General features: G+C 50.6%; 1 protein-coding gene across 1 annotated transcript in view; it reads left to right on the top strand.

Annotated features, from left to right (window-relative positions):
• Nucleotides 1-24,230, top strand: part of HEATR1 (HEAT repeat containing 1) — a 117,952-nt gene that overhangs the window by 22,600 nt on the left and 71,122 nt on the right. The window contains exons 14-18 of the mRNA XM_073557504.1: nucleotides 602-690; nucleotides 1,693-1,904; nucleotides 2,086-2,207; nucleotides 3,234-3,419; nucleotides 3,570-3,753. Coding sequence (XP_073413605.1) covers nucleotides 602-690; nucleotides 1,693-1,904; nucleotides 2,086-2,207; nucleotides 3,234-3,419; nucleotides 3,570-3,753 — 793 coding nt within the window. The remainder of the gene's footprint in view (nucleotides 1-601; nucleotides 691-1,692; nucleotides 1,905-2,085; nucleotides 2,208-3,233; nucleotides 3,420-3,569; nucleotides 3,754-24,230) is intronic.

Raw genomic sequence — 24,230 nt, 5'->3', positions numbered from 1 at the left:
CATTTATATTATAATACAATCACAGCTGAAATTTCCATAGCAATTGGTAATATTTCTGGCGTTCTTTGTTGTTATTCTATATATTTCTGGCTTTCTTTGTTGTTGTTCTATATATTGGTGGTTGCCAGTAGTAAATGTAGTTGCAGCCAGTTTCAGTCTGTAGTCTTCATTCCTTCATTTACACTCAAATGCAGTTTGCAGCCTGCTACAAGTTTTAGATTTGACTCCTGTGGGAGTGTCTCTTCCAGTAATATAGGCTGGATGAGAGGATCTATATGTTCACGTTGTTGCTGTTAATTAGCGCATATCTGCACAGCTTCTGTCCTTTACGGATTTCTTCAAGAGCTTTATTTCTTTTCCTACAGCCTGTTTTTTCCCTCCTTGAGACAGTATTTGCTCTCTCTACTTGGGTGCATGCATTGTCTACAGTTTGTCAATTGTTGGGGGTCTCAAAACCTGGGACTCAGACTGATCTAACTGTGGAAATTGAGCTTGCCTTATACCAACTTATTTAGTGCATTGGTACCATTGTAGTCATATTGGCCACAACCTGATGGTTGATGACTAATAAGAACCAATCTAACAATTCTGTTCTTTCCAGCTGTACCTCAGCCGCTTCACTACAGAAGAAATGGTCTTGGTGCTACTCGCCCTATTTGATCGTGCAGATGTGTCGGAAGCTGGTGGCTGGTAAGCTGTTTCTTTTTTTCATTGCTTCCATCACTTTAGCTACTTTAGAATACTATTCTCATTCAGTTTGTAGCCTATAAGACGTATTGTATGTATTTCTGCTCTCGTCTGGTACAAGTGGCGAATTGAAATGGACAATTAATTGTACCAACCAGAGTTGGTGTGAATGGATTCGCAGGACCTGGTCCATTGGCCTTGTCAGTAACCTGTGGCCGTCAGACGGGAGCCCTGAGAACCGCCTGTCACCCGATGGCATCCCCAGCTCCTCCTTTGATTAGTTGGTGCTCCGTTATCATTGCAGGTGCAGTATAATGCTCATGTGATGTCACTCCTAATCCAACTAAAGCCCCTGTTACACACTGCGATATCGCTAGCAATATCGCTGTAAAGTCACCGATTTTGTGACGTTGCAGCGATATTGCTAGCGATATCGCTGCATGTGATACTTACCTCCGACCGGCTCCCCCGCTGGTAATCGCTGATCGCGCGAGAAGCTCCTGGACCATTCCTCGTCGGTCACTTCCTGCTGGGCTTCCTGCTGTGACGACGAGCGACGCGTGGAGCCGGGCGGGAGGACGCAGGATCACCGCGTCTGACAGGTAAGTAGCGATCCCCGTCCCCAGCGATGTCGCTGGTGAGATCTGCCTGGTGAGATCTGCGTCATATCGCTGGTCGGGATCACTGGTGCATCGCTAGGTGTAACGATACCCTAAGAGCCAAAGGTTGCAAGTAATATTCAGGCTTGTCCAATGGCCAAAGATCACTGATGTGGTGAATGCTCTGGGTCCTGCAAATGGATTTGCTCTAACTTTAGTATCAACTATGTCACTTGACACTAAGAGGCTTAGGCCCCAATTCATCAAGACTGATGCGAAGGGCAGAAGTGGACATGCCATTTGATGACAAATTAACACCACTAGTGGATACTAGTGCAGCTTTTTTTGGTGGTTTGCATTTCTTATCCCGCTTAAGGTTATGGCTTCATTACGTTTTCTCTTACAGGAACAAAGCTATTGAAGAAGCTACAGAACTTATAGTCCAAGACATTTCTATCACAGATCACCCCGAGCTGTGTGACAGGGTTTTAATGGCCATGATCCCACACATGGTATTCACAAACAACCAGGTCAACTCTGCTGAGAGCACCATGGCTGTGTACCTGGGGCGGAGTGGTGTTTGTCACCTGCACCCATTACTAAAAGGCTGGCCAGAAGGTATTTGTCACACGTTTTTCATTTGTTCTAGCCTGTACATTACATCATATAGCACAATTTAGTCCTTGTAGTTGTTTTTTGGACATTTGAAGGTGGGATATTGGGTTGGCTGTCAGTTTTCATTAACAGTGATGAGTCCTGAACCTCGAATTAACACCCTGTTTATTTCTATTGCCTGCAGCCCTTAATGGGAGTTTAGAAAAGTCTCAGCCTGGAAATTGTGCAGCGGTCGTAAACTGCAACTTCGCTCAGATCTTGTCTGTCAATATGGCTGCCATGGACACACCAGCAGTTTTAAAGATGGTGCGTAGCAAGTTTTTGTATGCTGATTCCTGAAATGAGTACAATTCTGGGGCTACCAGCACCCTACTGCTAAAGCATTTATGGGAGAGCAGTGAAAAGTGAAATGGTGGCAACATCAAGGAGGTGCAATACTATGGAGCGTAACGGTGTGTCCCCCTGGGATGGTGGAGGACTTCCATGCCACATAAGGAAAAATAGGAATAATTCATTGCGGCAGTCATGATCAGGTTGTGTCTGCATCCTTTAGACAGTAGTATGAAACTGCGCTGCCTAGCCTGTGATGAGGGGTATAATCCACCAGGTTGAACCAACACTCTTTTCACCTGATGTCTAGCCATCTTTTTCATGGCTTATACCCTTGGTCTTGTCCTCTCTTAATAACCCCCACCCTCCCATATATACAACGAGAAAGAAATGTTATGTTAAGTACAAAAATTCAGTCTTATTTCTGAATTTTACCTGCCATGGATGAAAAGATTTATTATAAGATGTGTTAGTTTGTGGCACAAAGACAGGTTAAAATTGCGCCATATTTACAAAGGTAAAATCCATCTTTTCTCAGTTGCACACTGGAAGACTAACTAGGTCAGTGATGCCATATTTACGAATATCTGCTGGCGAGCAGGAGTAGCTGACATCGCCTACCCATAATATTCGTTAGTATTGGACGGGTGCGCTATATCGGTCGATCGTGCACTCTGTGATACAAAAGTGAGCGGCTGTGGAGTACTCCTTTAATGTTTTGCATCTGCTTTGCAGGGGGATATAAAACATCAGTCTTGGTAAATTGTCTAATATTCCCTCCCTTACATTTACTTTGGGACCTTTTACACAAACGTTCTGAGTCCTGACAAGTATTACAGACCTGCTATATATATATATTTTAGTTTATATATATATATACGGTATCTCTCTATTGTAGACCTGCTAGAGTAAAACTGTTTGTAACAACATAACTTTTTTTTTGCACGGTTCTAATGTTGCTTTTATTGTATTATATCAATTTTCTTTCCTGCTTTTTTATAGGTTGAAGAATTGCTGCTTTTAGTAGACAAGGGCATGGTCCTGGTAAGACAGAAGGTGGCTTTTCATGTTCTTCTCCATGCCCTTGTGACGGTGTGCTCTAGCACTCTGGACCCTGAGCTGCGGCTCTCAGTGAGGATTTTCCAGCTGCTTGACAAGAAGCTGAGGAACATGCTGGCTCTAGTACAGGCAAGTTATCCATCTTCTCAGTGCCGATGTCACTCATCATAGTGAATGAAATTTGGAACATAAATTGGTGTTAAGAAATTATGTTGTGTGGCTGGTGCTTGATATTTGTATTATCTGATCTTTACTGGTGTTATCAATATGTTGCCACAGGACATAAAGGATAAGTGGCTGCTGGATAAATCTAGTGGTGAGCAGCTTCATAGAATTGTGCTGACGGATTATATCGAGAAGCTTAATGCTGGGGAGAGCGCAGGCATGGAGGAGGCCGTTTTGCTGCTTTTTACATTAAAGATCTTCCTGAGGAAACTAAAATGTCCAAAATCTTTCCCTAATGGTGAGAAAAAAACGTATTTCTAATCATGAATGTCTTAGTGCTTGTTGGCAAATAATTATTTTCTAGGTGGTTCCACTGTTCTTATGCTTTCTTAGTCCAGTTTGCCATCAAAAAACCTTTTCTGAGGAGGAGGCAGAAAATGAGGATTATTGGATTTACCATAAAATCTCGCTCTCTCGTAGCCTTCATTGGGGGACACAACCATGTGGTTTTAGGCTGACACTGAGAATTACAGCCTAAAGAAAAATTTGGCTCATCCTTAACAGGCTAAAGCCACCTACTGACATTAATTTTTCTTTATCGCCATATTGGGGGACACAGATAACCATGGGTGTATGCTGCTGCTGCTAGGAGGCTGACACTTTGCAAAACAAGAAAATTAGCTCCTCCCCGGCAGTATACACCCACCGACAAGCACCTCAGTTTGTGCTTAGTGTCTAGGAGGCGGACCGGGATCTTCCCAGATCTGCTCTTAATAATACCTTTTTTCTTTTAGGATTTTAGTCGAACCTTTTAATCTTTTCTCTTTTATTTTTCAGGTTCTCCGTCGGGAAACAGGGTGTAACTATCACCCTGATTTCCCATATCAGGCGGCTGAACGAGCAGTGTGGTGTCATCCACATCACACCTCTCAGTACCGCAGGCAGGACTTTTACCCTATCACCTTCCGGTGCTATGGGCTGTGGACAGGTGGCTAGTCCTTGCCAATCCCCCTCCTCACCCCTCTCTCTGGACAGGGCTGAGAGGAAGACTGCGGTCGCAGGAAGTCTACGCCGTCTTCTGCAAAATGTGGGCACAGAGGATTCTCTCCAGCGGCTTGCCTTATCTCCGTGGGCCCCTGTGGTCATCCCCTTCAGGGACGTCAGGTAAGTGCCTGTACGATCCCTCCAGCCCCGCATCATCTCCAGAGATACCATCAGCAGCATTTACTGGGCTCCCTGAGTTTAAATCTCCCGCCTCTTTTTCCCTGCCTGCCGTGCGCCGATCTCACAGCCGCGCGTCTCTCACTGCACTTTCAAGGGGGCAGGACATTGATCATACTCAGCCACAGCAAGTATCCTACCGGCAATACCAGTTATATCGCGCTCCTTCCTTTCTGCACAGGCAGTACGGGGCTGCGGTGTCCTCGGTTCACTTTCGTTTCGGCGTTCTGAGCGCGCTTTTCTGCGCGCCTTTACTAGCCCATCACAGGGCTCCTTTCCTTTTTGATATGCCAGCCTCCCCTCTTTACCGCACCCCTTCACCGCTTTTGTCCAATCGCGGCTCAGCCGCTAAGCTCCGCCCACTTCCTCCTTTATCGAGTGTTTCCTGGTTTTCACTTCTCTTCCTGCGCTGCTTGGGGGACACTTCGGCGTTCTGCTGCTCGCCTGAATCTGGGTAGGCTCTACGCTGAGGCTCAAATTAGCTCCCCTCTGCAGTTTCTTCCCGATCTACTGCGGTCTCTCAGCGCAGTTTTTCTTATGTCCAATCCTTCAAGGGATCTCTGCTTCAGGCCCACCGCTACTCATTACGCCTGTGCGCGCTGTAAAAAGAAGTGGGCATCGGGTCGGCCGTCGCCCTTCTGCCCGTCCTGCAGTCCTTCCACTATTTCTGCATCTCAGGAGCACTCCAAGTCCCAGGCTGAGGACACTCCACCCCCCCCCGGAGTGGGCCATTGTAATGTCTGTCAGTCTCAGACTTGACTAAGGTTTCTCAGTCTCTGGGACAAGGTCTTAGAACGACTACCACAGCTATCTACGGCCACCTGTGCGCCGACCGCCTCTCAGGGTGAGTCGTCCGCTCCTGACCGTGACCTTCCGAGAGACAGACAGGGCAGGAGTTCTAGGAATCGGGCTCTGTCTACTTCGTCCTCTAGCTCGCAGGGTCCCTGTGAGTCTGCCAGGTTTAATTCCCTAAAACACGGGACATGGTCGATAGTCTCATTTCGGCTATCTTTCAAACCCTTAAAATTAAGCAAGATAAGACTCCCCCTCAGGAATGCTCTGTGCTCCTTAAACGAGTAAGACCTCTGTCTCGAACCTCTCCCAATCACAAAGAGTTCGATACTACCTTGTCCAAACACTGGGAGCGCCCTGAGCAACGTTTTTCAGGCCGCAAGTACTTAGACGTGCTGTACCCTTTTGAGGCAGACCTGCTCACAAAATGGACCAAGGCTCCCGAGGTGGATCCCCCAGTTTCCCGGATAGCCTCTAAAACGGTTCTATCCCTGCCAGATGGGGCATCGCTTAAAGATCCTACGGACAGGCAGATTGAATCTCTGGCTAAGTCAATTTTTGAGGCATCCTGTGCCTCCCTGTGTCCTATTTTCGCATCTTCCTGGGTAGCGAAAGTCATATCCGCTTGGGCAAAAATCCTTCGCAGGGACATATTGGCGACAGCTCCTCAGGACGAGTTGGCAGATCTGGCAGATCAGATTAACCATGCTGGTAAATACCTTTTGGCCGCCTCCTTGGACGCGGCCGGGTGCGTAGCAAGGGATAATAGCAACATAGTAGCTATATGCCGAGTCCTTTGGCTAAAGTCATGGAATGCAGATACCACTTCAAAAAAGTCCCTTACTAATCTGCCTTTGGAGCCAAGCTGGACCAGATAATCTCCGATGCCACTGGTGGCAAAAGCACTTCTCTTCCCCAGTCTCGACCAAAATGTTTTTTTAATAGAAAGGGTTTTCGGCCGTTTAGGCCTTTTCGTCCCTTCTCTTCCACGGACAGATCTGCCCAGCAAGATCGCTCCTCTGCCACTAGAGAGCGAGAACAGAAAAAAACCATCTTACAAGCCCGCTCCCTGCTGGACATCTAGAGGACTCCAGGTCTTCAGGCGCCAGTTCCTGCAGGTTTTCCTCCAAGTGACGGGTCACCCCCACCTGGAAGTTCTTCCAGGGTGGGAGGCAGACTTTCCTTTTTCGTGGATGCTTGGCTGTCTGTCGACGACGCTTGGGTCAGAGAAATCGTCGCATCCGGATACAAGATCGAATTTGCTTCCCCCCGAACAGATGTTTTTTCCTGTCTAGGGCTCCGAGACAGCGGTCCCAGATTCAGGGGTTCCTTCAGGCCATTTCCTCCCTTCTTTCCGCCGGAGTGATTGTTCCCGTCCCCCCAAACGGACGGTTTTCAGGGTTCTACTCAAATCTCTTCGTAGTCCCGAAGAAAGACGGCTCCCTTCGTCCAATTCTGGACCTCAAATTGCTCAATCGCCACGTGAAGATTCTTCATTTAAAAATGGAGTCTCTGAACCCGGGGAATTCCTCTGCTCTGTGGACATACGGGACGCCTACCTGCACATTCCGGTTTGTGTGCAACATCAGAAATATCTTCGATTTGCGATTCAGGGAGATCACTGGCTCTTCCCTTCGGCCTAGCTTCCGCTCCCCGTGTTTTCACGAAGGTGATGGCGACCATCATGGCCATCCTTCGCTCCAGAGGGATCCTCATCATCCCTTATCTGGACGATCTCTTGATCAAGGGCTCGTCCCGTCAGGACTGCCTTCAGAGTCTTCAGATAACCCTGGACACTCTCTGCCGCCTCGGTTGGCTAGTCAACAAGGAGAAATCCATTCTGATCCCCACTCAGCGTCTGACCTTTCTGGGCATGGAATTCGACACAAATCTAGCCCGGGTTTTTCTTCCGAGGGAAAAATTTGTGGCTCTTTCCAAGGGCATCAGAATTCTCAAACGGCCAACTCCCATTCCCATTCGGTCCTGCATAGAGGTTCTGGGGAAGATGGTGGCTTCCATGGAAGCAGTGCCCTTTGCACAATTTCATCTTCGCCCACTCCAGCTGTCTCTGCATTCAGCCTGGGACAAGACCACGATGTCCTTGGTCCGTTCCATTCTCCTTCCTCTCAGAGTGAGCAATCCCTCACTTGGTGGTCACTGCCAGCCTCAGTTCTCCAAGGGAGGTCCTTCCTTCCGCCTCAGTGGCAAGTCATCACCACCGATGCCAGCCTTCTAGGATGTGGACCCGTGTTCCATCAGAAAACGGCCCAAGGACGCTGGAATCCACAGGAGGCTCTTCTCCCTATCAATCTTCTGGAGATCAGAGCAATCTTCCTGGCCCTTCTTCACTGGCAGCCTCTCCTCTCCGGCAAGCCGGTCCGTATTCAGTCGGACAACGCCACGGCTTTGGCGTACATAAACCACCAGGGGGGGCATGCGCAGCAAGCAAGTAATGTCAGAAGTGGCCAAGATACTCCACTGGGCAGAACGTTACGTTCCGGAAATCTCCGCCGTTCACGTTCCAGGGGTGGAAAATTAGGCAGCCGACTTTGAGTCGTTAAGGCCTAGCGTCAGGCGAATGGTCCCTTCCCCCCACAGTCTTCAATCAGATATGCCACCGTTGGGGCGCCCCGGACGTCGATCTCATGGCATCTCGGATGAACCACAAAGTTTCGCGTTTCGTAGCCAGGTCTAGGGACCCTCTAGCCGTCGCATGCGACGCTCTAGTAATTCCGTGGTCCCAGTTCCAACTTCCTTATCTGTTCCCGCCTCTGGCCTTGATCCCACTAGTGGTCAAAAAGATAAAATCGGAAAGCGTGATTTTAGTCGCTCCAGATTGGCCAAGACGACCTTGGTACGCGGAACTGGTGAACATGCTCGCGGACGTTCCCTGGAAACTTCCAGTTCGTACAGATCTTCTCTCGCAAGGCCCCCTTTACCACGAGAATTCTCAGTCTCTGAATTTAACGGCATGGCCATTGAGGCCGCGATCCTGAGAGAATCAGGTTTGTCCAACCAGGTGATTCAGTCTATGATCAGAGCCAGAAAACCAGCCTCTTCCCGTATTTACCATAGGTACTGGAAGGCTTTTTTCCGTTGGTGCGATGATAAAAAAGTCTTTCCAAAGTCCTTCTCCATTCCATCTATACTTGGTTTTCTCCAGTCTGGCTTGGATGCGGGGCTGTCCATCAGTATCCTCAAGGGCCAGGTCTCCGCTCTTTCTATCCTCTTCCAAAGAGAGCTCGCTTCCTTACCGCAGGTCAAAACCTTTCTCCAAGGGGTCGCCCATGTGGCTCCTCCCCATCATTCGCCGATAGACCCGTGGGATCTCAATCTCGTCCTTAGTGCTCTCCAGAAGGCGCCGTTCGAGCCTATCCAGGACATTCCTTTGTCCCTTCTCTCGTGGAAGGTAACCTTTTTGATTGCCATTACATCCATCAGAAGAGTTTGAGTTGGCAGCCTTGTCATGTCGTTCCCCTTACCTGATTCTCCATCAGGATAAGGTCGTCCTCAGGCCCGTTCCTTCTTTTCTTCCAAAGGTGGTATCCTCTTTCCACATCAATGAGGATATCGTTCTCCCATCTTTTTGTCCTGCTCCTTCTTACCCTCTTGAGAAGTCTCTCCACAAACTGGACGTAGTTAGAGCCCTGCGTGTCTATCTCGCCAGGACCTCTTCTTTTCGTCAGTCCCGATTCCTTGCTGGTCATCTCTGAAGGTCGCCGCAAAGGGCTTTCAGCATCCAAATCCACGATCGCTCGCTGGATTCATTCTACCATTCTGGAAGCGTACCGACTTCAGGAAAAACGGCCCCCTTCGGGAGAAAGAGCTCACTCCACTCGGGCTGTGGCGGCTTCGTGGGCAGTTCGTCACCAGGCTTCGGCCTTGCAAATTTGCAGGGCCGCAACCTGGTCGTCCTTGCACACCTTTGCGAGGTTCTACAGGGTTCATACCCAGGCCTCGTCTGATGCAGTTGTTGGTAGGAAGGTTCTGCAGGCGGCGGTGGCTCACCGGCCGACCTAAGCCTTTCCGGTTCTTTCGTTCCTTATTGCTGTTCCCACCCTTGGGACTGCTTTGGAACGTCCCATGGTAATCTGTGTCCCCCAATAAGGCGATAAAGAAAGATGGATTTTTGGTTCTTACCGTAAAATCTCTTTTTTTGGAGCCTTCATTGGGGGACACAGCACCCTCCCTGTTTAAGTTGTACCGTGTTGGGTCTTAGAGTCCCTTGTTGGGTTGGTACATATGTTTAGAGTTTTCTCGTTGCTTCTCCTACTACTTTATCACCAACTGAGGTGCTTGGTGCCTGTCGGTAGGTGTATACTGCCGGGGAGGAGCTAATTTTCTTTTTTTGCATAGTGTCAGCCTCCTAGCAGCAGCAGCAGCATACACCCATGGTAATCTGTGTCCCCCAATGAAGGCTCCAAGAAAGAGATTTTACGGTAAGAACTAAAAATCCATCTATTTAGCTAGTGAGAAAAACCGTATGAGAAGCAAAGGGGGCCACAGAGAAAAAAATGTGGGTGCTATGTACCCCGATGAAGTTTATGAGAAGGGAATTTTACGGCAATTCGGGACACAGGAAATCAGGGGACGTCTTAGGGATGGGAACTAGTGATGATGAAACGTGCTCAGATAAGGTGTTACCCATGCTCGGGTGCTAACTGAGTGACTTTGGCGTGCTCGAATAATATGCTTGAATCCCCGGCTAGCACCAGAGCAGGCTCGGTTAACACCTTATCCAAGCACTTTCAGTCATCACTAATGTGAACACATATGAAGGTATAAGGCAAATCCCTCAGGCAGTGACCTGAGAGCTGCAAAGTAAAGTATGGTGGTGGACAGCCCAGGAAACCCCCAGTGCCTGTTGGAATGAAGCTTAACCCCTGGCATTGGCGTTTCTTTTTTTAAATTTGCTTTGTAAGCTTCCAGAATGGCAAGCTAAATCCAGCAAGCAATGGTCACCCTAGAGGCAGAAAGATCTGGAACGACAAACTGGGAATTTGAATGTCCAGACATGTAAGGATTTTCCCATTGCACTAAAGGGGGAAGAATAATGCAAAGGCAGAATCCTCTATTTTCCCTTCACCCATGACAGCACACCTGAGAGGGATCCGCCCCGCCAGGACAGGAACCTACTGAAATATAAGGGGCGGCACCTCTCCCCCGCTTCAGTTGGGTTCCTGTCCTGGAACGGAATCCCAGTCTGGCAGCGGCGGTGCCTGTCATGGATGAAATGGACCCAGGGCCGTCCCGGGAAGAGCAGGTCAGCTTACCTGCCGCGCTGGCCGTCGGTGGCCTGGAAACGCCGTCCCCGGGGATCCTCCTGCAGGCCCCGGGTTCGTGCGGGTGCGGCTAGGCGGCCTCTATAGCGGGGCGCTCCTCCGTGCCTCCCTCCCCTTGCGCGCGCCCGACTCTTCTCCCTTGGACACGACAGGGAGAGCCGGGGGCGGTTTCCGGCGTCTGGCATCAGCGGCGCGGGGCACCCTGGGAGCGCGCCGGCTGACGTCACAGTCGCGACGGCAAGATGGCGCCTGGTGCGACACCAGCTGCATTAAGAAGAATGGCGGCGGTCGCAGGGGGGAGGGGAAGACGAATCGCTCACCGGACGGACCTATTTAAAGGAGGACGGGCGGCCAGGTAATACAATGTGGTCACAGCAGGAGCGTTCACCGTCTCCACCATCTCTGCCCCCACCGCAAACCTCCGCTCGTAAGCATGGTAGCCGTTCAGGCGGCAAAAGCAGCAGTCGCCCGAGCCACAGATCGAGGGATTCCTTGAGGTCGAGAGAGCGCAGGCCACATGCTCCAACACAGCCTCCGAGTCCGGTACCCGACTTCATGGGTGGTGAGTAATGCCTGGGCGTGAAAATAAAAAAATCATATTTTTTCCACAAACATGATCTTTTAGTCCCCAATTTTTTTATTTTTCCAAGGGTAACAGGAGAAATTGGACCCCACACGTTGTTGTCCAATTTGTCCTGAGTACGCTGATACCCCATATGTTCGAGAAAACTACTGTATGAGCACACGTCAGGGCTCGGAAGGGAAGTAGTGACATTTTGGAATGCAGACTTTGATGGAATGGTCTGTGGGTGTCATTTTGCCTTTGGAGAGCCCCTGATGTACCTAAACAGTGGAAAACCCCCACAAGTGACCCCATTTTGGAAACTAGACCCCCTAAGGAACTTATCTAGATGTGTGGTGAGCACTTTGAACCCCCAAGTGCTTCACAGAAGTTTATAACGCCCGGGCGTGAAAATAAAAAAAACATATTTTTTTTCCACAAAAATGATATTTTTGCCCCCAATTTTTTATTTTCCTAAGGGTAACTAGAGAAATTGGACCCCAAAAGTTGTTTTGCAATTTGTCCTGAGTAGGCTGATACCCCATATGTGGGGGTAAAACACTGTTTGGGCGCATGGCAGAGCTTGGAAGGGAAGGAGCACCATTTGACTTTTTCAAAGCAGTATTGGCTGGAATTGAGATCAGACGCCATGTTGCGTTTGGAGAGCACCTGATGTGCCCAAACAGTGGAAACCCCCCAATTCTAACTCCAACCCTGTCCCCAACACACCCCTAACCTTAACCCCTAATCTTAATCTCAGCCCTAACCCTAATGGGAAAATGGAAATAAATGCATTTTTTTAATTTTATTATTTTTCCCTAACTAATGGGGTGATAAAGGGGGGTTTGATTTACTATTTATAGCGGTTTTTATGTTTGGCAGCTGTCATACCCTAAAAGACGCTTTTTATTGTAAAAATAGTTTTTGCATCACCACATTTTGAGAGCTATAATTTTTCCATAATTTGACCCACCGAGTCATGTGAGGTCTTATTTTTTGCGGGTCGAGTTGACATTTTTATTGGTACCATTTTCAGGCACGTGATATTTTTTGATCACTTTTTATTCCGATTTTTGGGACGCAGAATGAACAAAAACCAGCATTGCAAGAATTTCTTTTGGGGGGTGCATTTACACCGTTCCGCGTGTAGTAAAATTGATAAGGCGGTTTTATTCTTCGGGTCATTATGGTTACAGCGATACCTCATTTATGTCTTTTTTTATGTTTTGGCGCTTTTATGCAATGAAAACAATTTTATATAAAATAATAATTTTCCCTTCACCCATGACAGCACCACATGAGAGAGGGATCCGCCCCGCCAGGACAGGAACCTACTGAGACATAAGGGGCGGCACCTCTCCCCCGCTTCAGTTGGGTTCCTGTCCTGGAAGGAATCCCACTGTGGCGGTGCCTGTCATGGGCGAAGAGAAAGAAGACCCAGGCCCGTCCCGGCGCGGGAAGAACAGGTAGCTTACCTGTAGCGCCGGCCGTCGGGTCCTGGAAGCGCAGTCCCCGGGGTCCCTGGGGCTCCGGGTTCGTGCGGGCGTGGATGGGATCCCGGTGGCTCCGGGAAGCCCCCACCGCGCCGCCCTCCCCTCGCGCACGCCGCATCTCGATCCCCGTGGCAGGGGAGAGACGCTGGCGTCTTCCGGCCGCTGACGTCAGCGGCGCTTGGAATGCTGGGTGCGCCGGCTGACGTCAGCAGAAGGCGACGGTGTAATGGCGCCGGGTGCGACGCCGGCCGGCTTTCTGAAGCGCTGGGCCGGCGGTCGCAGGGGGGAGGGGAGGAAGACGCTCACCAGGCGGAGGCATGCAGATTTAAAGGGGAAGACAGCGGTAGATCGGCGGTGCAAGATGGAGTCCGAGCAGGAACGTTCAGCGTCCCTGCCTCCCTCACAGCCCTCTGGCAGAAAGCATGGAAGCCATTCAAGCAGCAGTCGCCCCAGCCGCAGGTCGGGGCACTCCTCAAGGTCCAAAGAGCGCGGGTCAGGTGCTCCGACGCAGCCTCCAAATCCGGTACCCTTGATTACGGGTGGTGAGTGATCTTCGTGAATGTCAGCAGTATGTTAATAGGGGGTTTTTCTATTGTATGCTTCACCCTGTAGGAAAGGCCCAGAAAAGCAGGAAGCAAGAAGAACAATAGGGATTGTGCTATATGTAAATCTCCCCTAGCAAGAGACTGGCAAAAAGATCTCTGTGCTTCGTGCATTCAGCGAACTATGGCGGAGGAAGCACCTAGTTTCGCAGCCAATCTAATATCTGCCCTCAGGTCAGAAATGGAAGGCTCAATTAAGTCCTTATTGAAAAAAGGGAAAAAAAGCAGGAAGGATTTCCCTAGTTCCCCCTCAGATTCCGCATCAGTATCATCTCAGGCGGAAAAATCATCCTCCTCAGACTCCTCAGATAGTGACACAGGGGGTAAGCCATGTTTCCCTGTAGAAGATACAGATGCCCTCCTAAAGGCCATTAGAACCACAATGGGCCTACAGGAAGAAAGGGCGGCCAAAACCCTAGAGGACGTCATGTTTGGGGGGCTTCAGGAGAGGAAAAAACGAACCTTCCCAGTAAACGCGAAAATCCAGGCGCTTATTGAGAAGGAGTGGAAAAAGCCTGAAAAATCGGGGGCCCTTCCATCTGCTTCTAAGAGGCGATACCCCTTTGAATACAAGGATACGGAAATATGGGACAAAGTCCCAAAAATAGATGCAGCGGTGTCCAGGTCTTCCAAAAGGTCGGCCCTGCCCTTGGAAGACGCAGGGGTTCTTAGAGACCCGCTAGACAAAAAAGCGGACTCATATTTGAGGCACGCATGGGAAGCAACAGCAGGAGGTCTTAAGCCGGCGATAGCGGGCACCTGCACGGCACGCTCCCTCATGATCTGGCTGCAGCAGTTAGAAGAGAAGCTGGCGTCAAGGGTCCCAAGAGAGAAGATCTTATCAGACATGTATCTCTTGCACGGGGCAGCGGCTTTTCTGGCAGATACCTCGGCGGACTCTATGCGATTAACAGCCAGAGCAGCGTCACTATCAAATGCTGCTAGACGCGCGTTATGGCTTAAAGGCTGTCCGGGTGACCTTCAGTCCAAGACCAAATTGTGCTCTCTCCCCTGCGATGGCCGATTCCTGTTCGGCAAAAACTTGGATGATATTCTGGAGAAAGCAGGCGATAAGAAAAAAGGCTTCCCCAGATTCCCTATGGATCAGAGGAGACAGCCCTTTCGGAGGGGAAGATTCAATAGAGGACGTCCTCCCGCTGACAGGAGAAGATGGGAGGATAAAAAGAAGAAAGAATCAGGGTTTATGTTTGGTGGAGGCACCTCCACCTCCAAAAAGTCACCACAGTGACGCCAGTATTCCAGTAGGAGCGAGATTGGCACTCTTTTTCCAGGCCTGGGAAAAGATCTCCTCCAACACCTGGATTCTGAGCATCCTAAAAGAAGGCCTGAAAATCCCCTTTATTCGTCAGCCAAAATCCGTGGTCGTCATCACACCTATCAGGAAGATGACCGAAGAACAACTGGCCTTAGAAACAGAAATCCTGAGCCTGATAGACAAGCGGGTACTGTCCGAGGTGCCACGCTTACAGGAAGGAAAGGGGTTTTATTCACCCCTTTTCCTAATAAAAAAACCGGATCAGTCGTTCAGGACAATCATAAATCTCAGACGCCTCAATCTATGGATAAAGAACCCGACCTTCAAGATGGAATCAGTAACTACGGCAGTGAAGCTGCTACATCAAGATTGCTTCATGGCCGTAGTCGATTTAAAGGATGCATATTACCACATCCCTATCCATCCAGATTACCAGAAATACCTGAGGGTAGCGCTTTATATTCAGGGCACACTAAGGCACTTTCAGTTCAGGGCTCTTCCGTTTGGCATATCCATAGCCCCGAGGGTCTTCACCAAGGTCATAGCGGAAGTGACAGCCTTTCTCCGGATTCACGATACGGTCATAATACCATACCTGGACGATTTTCTTATAGTGGGCAGTTCAGAGGACCACTGTACAGCACAGCTGACTCAGGTGATCAACACCTTGCAAGAGTTAGGGTGGATAGTCAATTTCAAAAAATCAAAATTACAACCCCTAAAGAAACAGACCTTCCTAGGATTTATACTGGACTCAGAAAGGCAAGAGTGTCTGCTCCCAGAGTCCAAGATAGAGAAGGTGCAAAATCTGGCCTTGGCAGGCCGAAACCAACCATGTATGACATTAAGAAAAGCAATGTCCCTGCTAGGTACCCTAACATCCTGTATTCCGGCGGTCAGGTGGGCTCAGTTTCACACCCGGCAACTCCAGTGGGAGATACTAAGAGCACAAAGATCGCTAAGAGGGCGTTTGGAAGGAAAGCTGGAGCTTTCCTTAAAAACCAGAGACTCTCTCAACTGGTGGTTGAACGAGACAAATCTGACCTTAGGAATACCATGGGACAGACAGGCGACAGATATAATTTTAACAGATGCAAGCTCCTCGGGGTGGGGGGCACACCTAAGGGGCCTCATAGGTCAGGGTTCCTGGACACCTCAAGAAAGGAAGGCATCCTCCAACCTGAGAGAACTGTGTGCAGTGGGCAAGGCCCTAAACCACTTTATTCCGCTACTCCAGGGTCAAGATGTACGCATCATGTCAGACAACAAGGTAGCAGTGGCATACATCAACCACCAAGGAGGGACAAGATCACACTCCTTAATGGAAGCAGCAACAAACATTCTGAGCAGGGCAGAGGATCACCTACACTCCGTGACAGCCCTACACATAAAAGGGGCAGAAAACATAGAGGCAGATTTCCTGAGTCGCAATACCCTGAGGCAAGGAGAATGGGCACTAAACCGATCCATTTTTCAAAAGTTAATTCAGCTTTGGGGGGAACCGGTGATAGACCTCTTTGCAAACAAGCACAACAGGCAAACAGAAAGGTTCTGCTCTCTAAACCCAAGGGAAAACCCATGGGCAGTGGACTCATTGCACATCCAGTGGAACTTCAGACTGGCTTACGCGTTCCCCCCAGTAGCTCTGATCCCGACTGTGGTAAGAAAAATCAGAAACGATCAAGCCAGGGTGATTCTAATAGCTCCATTTTGGCCAAAAAGGCCCTGGTTCGCTCTGCTACGGAAGATGTCCCTCTCCGATCCTTGGGTTCTGCCAGAAATCCCGGACCTACTAGCTCAGGGTCCAATATTACACGCTCAGGTCAAAGGATTCCATCTGACGGCGTGGAATTTGAAAGGTCGCTTTTAATAGATAGGGGGTTCTCCCCTGGGCTGGTGGCCACTCTGCAAAAAAGCAGGAAACCGGTGACTACTAACATCTACGGCAGAACATGGGATAAGTTCCTACAGTTCTTGGGTAAGCCGTTAGGGAAAGAACCTCCGATTAGTGACATCCTAGAGTTCTTACAATCTGGGTTGCAGATGGGGTTAGCAGTAAACACACTTAAGGTTCAGGTGTCGGCACTAGGGGCGCTCTACAATTGCAAACTGGCATCAGATAGGTGGATAGCCAGATTTATTAAATCCTGCCATAGAGCTAGACCTATTCCAATACCTAGAATAGCCCCCTGGGATTTAAACCTGGTGTTAGAAGCCCTTACAAAAGAACCGTATGAGCCATTACATCAGCTACCCCTAAAGTTTTTGACCCTAAAAACGATCCTGTTAGTAGCCCTCACATCAGCCCGCAGGATAAGCGACTTACAGGCTCTCTCAGTAAATCCTCCTTATACGCAAGTCTTTCAGGATAGGGTAGTGTTAAGAACAGACCCCAGTTATCTGCCCAAGGTAGTGTCAGATTTCCATCGGGGTCAGGAAATTGTTCTTCCATCCTTTTGCGAAAATCCAAAAAATCTGGGGGAGGAAAAATTCCATAGTCTGGATGTTAAAAGAGCTCTTGTAGAATATATATCTGCCACTAGCCAGTGGAGGAGGTCACAGTCCCTATTCGTAGCTTTTCAGGGTGCCAGGAAAGGCTATGGGGTTTCAAAAGGGACTATTGCTAGATGGATCAGGGAAGCCATTAGTGTAGCCTATTCAGCTAGTGGTATCCCGATTCCTGACGGCATCAAAGCTCATTCCACCAGAGCCGTGGCGACCTCCTGGGCTGAAAAGGCAGAGGTATCAATCGAACAAATTTGTAAGGCCGCTACCTGGGCCTCACCTTCAACCTTCTTTAAGCACTATAGATTAAATCTATCCTCCTCTGCTGACTTAACCTTTGGTAGAAGGGTGCTGCAAGCGGTGGTCCCTCCCTAAGGTGTTTCGAAGTCTCCAAAAATCTCTCATGTGGTGCTGTCATGGGTGAAGGGAAAACCACCATGGTTACTTACCGGTAGCCGGTTTTTCCGGAACCCATGACAGCACCCGTACATTCCCCCCCTTTTTTCACTGTATGGTGTGCACAATTAGTAGGGTGTTTTGAGTGTTGTGGTGTTGGATAAACATGTAACTAACCGGGAAGTCCTCTCAATGCTCTGTAACCCAACTGAAGCGGGGGAGAGGTGCCGCCCCTTATGTCTCAGTAGGTTCCTGTCCTGGCGGGGCGGATCCCTCTCTCATGTGGTGCTGTCATGGGTTCCGGAAAAACCGGCTACCGGTAAGTAACCATGGTGGTTTTTGCATCGCTTTATTCTGCAAGCTATAACTTTTTCTATTTTTTCGCTGATGACGCTGTGTGGCGGCTCGTTTTTTGCGTGACAAGATGACGTTTTCAGGTTATTTATATCCGTCTTTTTGATTGCGCGTTATTGCACTTTTTGCTTGGCGTTATGATGATAAAGCATTATTTTCTCTATCGCTTCCTTGGGGGACACAGAAACCATAGGTGTATGCTGCTGCCTCTAGGAGGCTGACACTATGTACAGAAAAAGGTTAGCTCCTCCTCCGCAGTATACACTCCACCGACCGACACTAAATTCCTCAGTTTAGCTTAGTGTCAGTAGGAGGTGGACACGGGTCTTTCATTAGACCCATATCTACCTCAGTGTGCGTCGTTTTCTTTTCTGGTTTTTCGGAGGGATATAGAGTGATTGGTCACGTCTGTAGTCTCATAGTCAAAGAGACTGAGTACGGCGTGTACTGCCACCCCGTATCCTCATAGCTCTCCACGGCAGGACCAAGAGCCCCGAGCACGGATGCGTGTCAGGCGATCCAGCTGGTCCTCGTCCCCCGTCTCCCACCCACTCGCCCACCAGAGCCTGTCGGTCTGGAAGAGACGCGGACATCCCTCTGCACTGGATGATAGAGGTACCATCTTCCTTCACAGGTTTTTGCCATGCTCAGAAGACAGGATCAGGTAGAGGGTAAGTATGGGACCCCTGAGTGGCATTTCCCCCCAGGTATCACGGCTCCCCTCAGCAGCCCTTCTTCTCCCTGCCCCCCCTTACCTCCTCCTCCCCGGCTGCACTTATCTCAGTTCATCTTAGCAGCCGGGTTGCAGGCATGGATCCATTGAGGAGCAGTCGCCGCGGCAGTGCAGCGCTGTCTCCGCGCCGCCCCGCGCTTCCCGGCGGCCGCCGCATTTACTCCAGGCCCCAGCTTCTATTTGGGCTTTGCTCGGCGTCGCGGCCACGCCCCCGGCTTCTTCCTTAGGCGGGCTTCTCTCCCGCCCGTTCTAGGCCCGCCCACCGCTCTCTTCCTCGGTGTCTGCGCTCCGGAGGCGCCGCTCAGCCTCCTAGTCTGCCTATGGGCAGCGGGCGGCGCCATCTTCGGCATCCTTACTGCGGTTAGCCCCGCCCTCTCGTCCCTGTCTCCTCAAAGAAGCGCGCGCTTTTCTATCTGGATCCTCTCAGGCTGCTGCCATTTTCTCAGCCTGTCAGCCGGACTCCGTCTCCTCCATCTGTGGCCCCGCAGGTCCAGACGAGCTGTGCAGCAGCGCTTGCTGGAAGCATCTACAGGACACCGGACCGTGAGTAGGCTCTGCTCTGCAGACTGACACCCTCCTCTGCCTCCTGTCCCCCAACCTTCCGGCACTCCTTCAGTGACTGATCCCTCATTATGTCTAACTCTAAGCCTGATTGTGCTCGTCCCCCTTCTTCCCCCACTTGCACTTTAGTCAAGTTCTTTGCATGTTCTTCTTGCAAACGCAAACTTCCCTCAGGTCAGTCCACTCTCCTCTGCCTTGACTGCAGCAATCCCATTCAGCCCGCCGCCCAGGAGCCCCCTATTGCTCCACGTGAGAGTGAATCCCCCATTCCTGATTGAGAAAGAGAAGAAGCCCAAACAGTGGCGGATCTCACCAGGGTGTCTCAGTCCCTAGTGGCCGTTCTTGATAAGTTGCCCCTGGACACTTCTGCAGGATCCAGCAGGTCACAAGAGGCTCCATCTGAGCCAGGTAGCATGAGCCGCAAAAGGCCCAGGCAGGATCTCCGGCCGGAATCCTCGCCTCTCCCCATTTCACCACATAGTCCTTCCCAGCAGTCTCCTTCCAGTGCCTCCTCACCCAAGTCAGGCGAAGCGTTCTCGGATGCGCCATCCGAAGAGATTTTAGAGCTGGATTCGGACCATGCCGCGGACATGAAGGATACGGTACAGAACCTCATTGCAGCGATTAACCACACTTTCGAGATCAGACTCCCCTGCGAAACCCTCAGATCAGGAGGTTTCGTTCAGACGGGCAGAAGCACCTTCCAGAATCTTCGCTTCTCACTCTTGAGTTTGACAAGCTCCTCACCATGGAAAAAGAAAATCCGACTAGGCGCTTTCAAAGAGGGAAGCGTCTCGGCGTGCTGTATCCATTTTCTCAAGAGCTCACCGACAACTGGTCAGCTTCCCCTAGACACTCCTGTGTCCAGACTATCTAACAACACGGTCCTTACGATTTCAGTTGTGGCGTCTCTGAAGGATTCTAACGACAGGATCATAGAATCCTTAGCAAAGTCAGCATTCGAAGCGGCTGCGACGGTGCTAAGCCCGGCCTTTGCTTCCACTTGGGTAGCAAAGGCCATAGCTACTTGGGTGGAGGATCTCCGCCAAAGCATTCTTGATGGAGCCCAACGAGAGCGACTGGCCGAGCTAGCCAACCAGATTTCCCATGCAGGGGAATATTTAGTCTCTGCCTCCTTAGATGCCGCGTCTTGCGCAGCTCAAGCGTCCAGCAACGTAGTTGCAATCCGGCGTACAATTTGGCTCCAGGATTGGCAGGCGGATTTGTCATCAAAAAAGTCCCTTACCAATCTGCCTTTTCAGGGAGCGAGTCTCTTCGGTTCCCAGCTGGACCAGTTTATTAAAGACGCTACTGGGGGTACAAGCTCTCTTCTCCCTCAATCCAAGCCTCGTAAACCCCCTCCAAGGCGTCAGTTTCAGCCCTTCCGCCGCATCGCTACGGCAGAACCTTTTTCCCACCAACAAAGGCCGCAAGCACGCCAGGATAGGAAGAAGGTCTCATTTAGGCCCACTCCCTCCTGGCGATCTCACTCCTCCCAGGGCAGATCCTCCAGGTCCAGAACTGGACGGTCCACATCGGCATGACTATCAACAAAGTTCCGAGGCGCCTTCACAACTGGGCGGCCGACTCCTTTTTTTCCAGAGACGTCTGGCTTGCCTCGGTGGAAGACGCTTGGGTCAGGGAAGTTGCATCCTCAGGATACAAGATAGAGTTCGTTTCTCAGCCCTGGGATCACTTCTTCGAGTCCCGACCTCCAAAAGACCCCGCCTTAGTTCCGGGTTTCTTTGCATCCATCGCCTCCCTTCTCAGTTCTGGGGTGATTGTGCCCGTTCCCGAAACAGAACGATTCACAGGGTTTTACTCAAACCTGTTTGTAGTGCCGAAAAAAGGCGGCGTGGTTCGGCCCATTCTGGACCTCAAGCTACTGAATAAAAGGGTCCGCCTGCGACATTTCAGGATGGAGTCCCTTCGTTCAGTAATCGCTTCCATGGAGGCGCAGGAATTCATGTGCTCAATAGACGTTCAAGATGCCTATCTGCATGTCCCCATTTTTCCCGGACATCAGAAATTCCTGCGTTTCGCTATTCATCAGGACCACTACCAGTTTGTCGCCCTGCCGTTCGGTCTCGCCACAGCGACCAGAGTGTTTACAAAGATCATGGCGGCGTTGATGGCCCTGTTGAGGATCAGAGGTCTCGTCCTCTTTCCGTACTTCGACGACATTCTAATCAAAGCTCCGTCTTTTCACCAGACTCTCCAAAGTCTTACCATCGTTCTCGCCACCCTGTCCAGTTTCGGGTGGCTCGTAAACAAAAGGAAGTCCTGCCTTGTTCCGACTCAACGTCTTGTGTTTCTAGGCTTATTGTTCGACACCCGTCGATCAAGAGTCTTTCTCCCAGAAGAGAAGATGATCTCTCTGCGGCGAGATATACGATCGCTGCAGAGCCCACAGCATCCATCTTTCCGGTCTGCCATGAAAGTCTTGGGAAAGATGGTGGCAACGGCCGAAGCGATTCCCTTTGCTCAGTTTCATTCGAGACCGCTTCAACAGGCCATCCTGTCTCGGTGGAACAGGTCTGTTCTTTCCCTGGATCGTCCAATTCGCCTTTCGTCCCGGGTCAAACAGTCCCTCAATTGGTGGCTGACGTCACCTCTCATTTCCCTAGGCCGGTGATTCCTTCCGATTCACTGGCAGATTGTGACAACGGACGCCAGTCTTCTCGCCTGGGGTGCAGTGTTTCGCAATCAGACTGTTCGGGGTCGGTGGTTGACTCAAGAGACAACTCTGCCGATCAACGTCCTCGAGATACGGGCGATTTTTGGGTCTCTCATTCATTCACTGGGCAAGGCTTCTCAGGGGTCTGCCGATCCGGATTCAGACAGACAATGCCACAGCGGTGGCATATGTCAACCACCAAGGGGGGGACACGGAGTTCCTCGGCTCTAGTGGAAGTGTCCAAGATTCTCCACTGGGCAGAGGTATCAGTCCCAGCGATATCCGCTGTGCACATTCCCGGCGTGGACAACTGGGCCGCCGATTTTCTCAGCCGCGAGGGTCTCACGGCGGGAGAGTGGTCCTTACATCCGGACGTCTTTCAGCAACTTTGCCATCGTTGGGGGTCTCCGGACGTAGATCAGCTGGCGTCTCGCCTGAACAGGAAGGTCCCACAGTTCGTATCCAGGGCCCGAGATCCTCTCGCAGTGGGCGCCGATGCTCTGACCATTCCCTGGTCTCAGTTCAAGCTCCCCTATCTGTTTCCTCCCCTTCCTCTTCTTTCCAAGCTGTTGAAGAAAATCAAGGCGGAAGGGGTACCAGTCATCTTCATCACTCCGGATTGGCCCAGAAGGTCTTGGTTCGCGGACATCTTCAACCTTCTCGCGGACGCCCCCTGGAAGCTTCCAGACAGAGCAGATCTGCTATCTCAGGGTCCAATCTGCCACCCCAATTCTCTGCCGCTCAATTTAACGACGTGGCTGTTGAGACCGCGGTTCTGAAACGGTCAGGTTTTTCGGATCGGGTTATTTACACCATGATCCGGGCTAGAAAGCCATCGTCTTCCAGAATTTATTATCGTACGTGGAAGGCCTATTTCACTTGGTGCGAGGCTAATGACATTCCTCCCATGTCCTTTTCACTCCCTTCCATCCTGGCGTTCCTCCAGGCAGGTCTAGATGCTGCCTTGCCCTCAGCTCTTTAAAGGGTCAGGTCTCGGCGCTTTCCATTCTTTACCAGAAGACGTTGGCCTCCCTCCCGCAGGTCAAGACCTTTCTTCAGGGAATGGCTCATGCGGCACCTCCGTATCGTGCTCCCGTGGATCCATGGGATCTCAATCTGGTCCTGGAGGCTCTACAAGGTACACCCTTTGAACCTCTCAGAGAAGTTTCCCTTTCCCTTCTCTCCTGGAAAGTAGCTTTTCTGGTGGCCATCACCTCCATCCGCCGCGTGTCGGAATTGGCGGCCCTTTCTTGTCGCCCCCATTTCTTGGTGCTCCACCAGGATAAGGTGGTCCTGCGGCCCCCGCCTTCCTTCCTTCCTAAGGTGGTGTCCACTTTCCACCTAAATGAGGACATTGTTCTCCCGCCCTTTTGTCCGGGTCCAATCCACCCGCTTGAGCGCTCCTTGAGCAAGCTAGACCTGGTCAGGGTGATGAAGGTCTACCTGGCTAGGACGACTCCCTTGCGGAAGACATACTCACTTTTCATCATTCCAGATGGTGCGTGGAAAGGTCGGCCGGCCTCCAAGGCTACTATTGCTCGCTGGATCAGAACGGCAATTTTGGAAGCCTATCGGGTCAAGCATCAAGTGCCCCCTCCTGGAATTAGAGCTCACTCTACCCGGGCAGTGGGTGCCTCCTGGGCGGTGCGCCACAGAGCCTCCGCGCTGCAGCTTTGCAAAGCTGCAACCTGGTCTTCGATCCACACGTTCGCCAAATTTTACAAGGTCCACACCTACGCTTCGGCGGACGCCAGCCTAGGCAGAAGGATCTTGCAGGCGGCGGTGGTGAGTTCTCAGACCTAATGGAAGTTTGCTTCTCCCTCCCCAGGGACTGCTTTGAGACGTCCCATGGTTTTTGTGTCCCCCAATGAAGCGATAGAGAAAACAGGATTTTTGGGTTGCTTACCATAAAATCTGTTTCTCGGAGCCTTCATTGGGGGACACAGCACCCTCCCATGTTTTGCAACTCCTGTTCTTTTGTTGTTTGTTGGTTACAGTTGAGTTGTCTGTTCTGTTTTTACTCTATTTTGTTACTTCTCCTACTGCTTTCTAACTAACTGAGGAATTTAGTGCCGGTCGGTGGGGTGTATACTGCGGAGGAGGAGCTAACCTTTTTCTGTACATAGTGTCAGCCTCCTAGTGGCAGCAGCATACACCAATGGTTTCTGTGTCCCCCAATGAAGGCTCCGAGAAACAGATTTTACGTTAAGCAACCCAAAAATCCTGTTTTTTGCTTTGTTTTTTATCTTTTAAGGGGTTCGCTAAAGGGGTTAACTAATGGGACAGTTTTATAGGGCGGGTCGTTACGGACGTGGCGATAC

This window comes from Dendrobates tinctorius, unplaced genomic scaffold, assembly GCF_039654945.1.
Source record: "Dendrobates tinctorius isolate UK_male_01 unplaced genomic scaffold, ASM3965494v1 ptg000250l, whole genome shotgun sequence".
Taxonomy (NCBI): Eukaryota; Metazoa; Chordata; class Amphibia; order Anura; family Dendrobatidae; genus Dendrobates; species Dendrobates tinctorius.
Note: the sequence above shows the minus strand (reverse complement) of the source record. Positions and strands in the feature narration are given on the sequence as shown.